The sequence below is a fragment of the Triticum aestivum genome, chromosome 3B (assembly GCF_018294505.1).
Source record: "Triticum aestivum cultivar Chinese Spring chromosome 3B, IWGSC CS RefSeq v2.1, whole genome shotgun sequence".
NCBI lineage: Eukaryota > Viridiplantae > Streptophyta > Magnoliopsida > Poales > Poaceae > Triticum > Triticum aestivum.
In genome coordinates, this window is record NC_057801.1 from 681,109,086 (window position 1) to 681,111,848 (window position 2,763).

At 62.4% G+C, this 2,763-nt stretch overlaps 1 protein-coding gene across 1 annotated transcript; it reads left to right on the top strand.

The window, feature by feature from the left end:
- The first annotated feature begins 1,764 nt into the window (after positions 1 to 1,764).
- On the top strand, positions 1,765 to 2,196 carry LOC123067689 (protein NEGATIVE REGULATOR OF RESISTANCE-like). Its single transcript, XM_044490382.1, has one exon. It carries the CDS (start codon positions 1,765 to 1,767, stop codon positions 2,194 to 2,196), a length of 432 nt encoding a protein of 143 aa, XP_044346317.1.
- The last annotated feature ends 567 nt before the right edge of the window (positions 2,197 to 2,763 follow it).

Here is a 2,763-nt window from a genome sequence, read left to right on the forward strand (position 1 = left end):
CTATATAAGTCGGTGGCCTCCCTCGCCTCTGGCCACACCGGCCCTAGCCGCCGAGCTCTTCCTCTCCCGTGCCGTCGCCGACGCTTCTTTCCTCTCTCTCCCTCACTCCAACACCCGATGGCCACGCGTTTCCCCGACGATGCGGCGGCGGCCAACGACTTCGGCCACCACTCGCTCCACGACTGGGAGTCGTGGCTCCTGTTCGAGGCCAACATCCCGGTGCCGTCGGACATGCGCGCCGGGCCGATGGGGTGGAGGCTCAGCAATGGGGGAGTGCCCATTCCCCCGTTGCCTAACGTCGAGGCGCGCCCCGCCTACTTCGCCGCCGAGATCGACCGCGTGCGCGCCTCCCTCACCGACGAGCAGCTCGCCCTTCCCCAGTACGCCACCGGCAACCACGCGGCGTGGGCGGCGTACTTCGAGCACCGCCAGGAGCAGAGGCTGGCATCCACCAACGGGGCGCCGATGGTGGGCGGCGTGAAGAACAGCGTGGGGCGCCGCGTGTGGTGGGGCACCCCCGGCCGCACGCTCGAAGGCGTGCTGTCGTACCTTGAGGGCGGCAACGAACCGCCGCTGGCATACCCTCCCACGGCGGCCGCCCCGGCCCACCACCGGCGCGCCGGGCTATGGATGCCCAAGAGGTTTGGTTCCTCCTCGTCTTCCTCCTCGCACTCCTCCTCACACTCTTCTTCCCACTCCTCCGGCTCTCCGGCGTTGCTCGGCGTCAAGGACGAGCCCGCAGTGGAGATGCCGCTCGGCCGGCGCACTCGCAGCGTCAGCATCGTCATAAACGAGGGCGGCCGACGCGCCTCCTCGTCGGCTCTTCCGCGCTTTGTCAAGCCAAAGACGGAGTCGGGGCTCGCGGCTGTGAAAACGGAGCCGGGGCTTCCCGCCGTGAAGACGGAGCACGGCGACGTGGAGCTCGACGATGAGGCGGCCCTGAAATGGGCGCGCAAGGACTACCTCAAGATGGAGATGGAGCGCCAGTGCGCCGCCCTGCAGCGCTTCGAGCAGTGCCGCCGGGGCCGCGACGAAGGAGGCGCCTCGACGACAGCGACGACGATGACGCGCTGCCACCGCCACCAGTCTGCCATGGCGACGCCGGGCAGGGGTCCAGCAGGGGCGGTCGCGTCAAGGAGGAGAAGGCCGCCGCCGCCGACGGCGGCGAGGATGGTGGCGACTACGCCGCGTTCAACGTCTTCTTCCCCCCTTAGTTGTAGTTTAGGCAATTTTTTTAGATAAATTTGCTATGTAAACCGCGAACATGTCTAATATATGCCAAGTTTGTTGAGTTTTAACCGAGTTTAACCAAACTTTGCCGAATAATTTTTTTTTAATTGGACGGTGTCTGAGGGCGGCCCTGGGTCGGCGACTGGGAACCAACACATCCCAGACCGTTTTTTTGCGCCGGCTCACCTCCAGGCAGTGATTTTACGTGCCTGTGGGGACCAACGGCTGGAGATGCTCTCACAGTTCAGCATCTACAAACGAACAACCGTGTGCAGAGCCCGCTGACCAACCCTATCCTGTTGGAGCCAGACCAGGAGCCTGATGGTCGCCGTGCTCCCACGTGCCCATTCCTTGTGCCCATCGCACGCACGAGTCGTGATTTGATTTTGACGCGGCGCTCTGCACTAGCAGTGACAGACGAAACACTCAACGCACCTATAAACCACCCCACAAAGACGCGCCTAGTACAAGTGTTCAAACAAAAGGAAAAAAACAGACGCACCTACTGCCCGCTCGCGCGATTGTCTTGTCGCCATGGACGCGCCCCCGCCTGCCGCCGCCGCCGCCAAGCGCAAGCGCTCTGCCGCGGACGTCAGCCCCGCCTCTGCCGGCGTCGACGACGTGTCCGATGCCGACGTCGACGACGTGTCCGATGCCGACGTCGATGAGTTCTACGCCATCATCAGCCGCATGCGCGAGCAGCGCGACGCCTTGCGCCGACGACTCGTCTCGGGCGCCAGCGCAGGCGCCCGTGATCCGGCCGCACGCGCACCGGTGTGGCGTCCAACATTCACCATGGAGGACTTTGCGCCACCCGCCCCGGCGCCGCCGTCGCAGCAGCAGCACCAGCTACCCGTCGACGAGCACGTGGCAGAGAACGGTACGCTGCCGCGGCGGCCCGTCCCCGCCCTCGACCTGAACACCGAGCCGGAGCCCGTGGTCGCCGGTCCACCTCACCACCTGTAGAGGTGCAGGCCGACGCGGAGGCGCGCCACCCTTGCGTACGTACGGCCGTGTGCACTTACATTACATGTGTGTGCGCCGTTGGCCTTTGATAATCACCCAGCGCCCGGTGCTTAGCAAACTAATCGTTATGTTTGAACATTGTACTCTAAGAAAAAGAACATTACTTGACGAGGAGGATGAGATGCCTCTAGCTACCGTCCTTGCGTGAACAAGTTTCTTTTTTTCGAGAAAACTTCAGATCTATTCATTTTTCATCGTGACGGTACAACGAACATCAGGAATAATAAAAAATATATCTAGATTCATACATCACCTAGCGACCATTACAAACACTGAAGTGAGTCGAAGACTCGCCGTCGTCATCGTCCCTCCATCGCCAGAGCCGGACAAAACTTGTTGTATCCCATCTTACCCGTTTTCAATAGAATTCGAAAAGGACCAGTGATACCTTGTCCCAGTATCATGTACTAGGCGCCGACTTTCCCTCCTCACTCCCGTCCCTCCTAAGATTCCCACGCCGCCGCCGCGGCCGGAGCCCGCCGTCGCCGCTAGCCTCTCCCGCTCCCC

What these genes read in the sequence shown, in the direction of transcription:
- LOC123067689 (XM_044490382.1), top strand. Translation starts at nt 1,765, where the DNA reads ATGGACGCGCCCCCGCCTGCCGCCGCCGCCGCCAAGCGCAAGCGCTCT.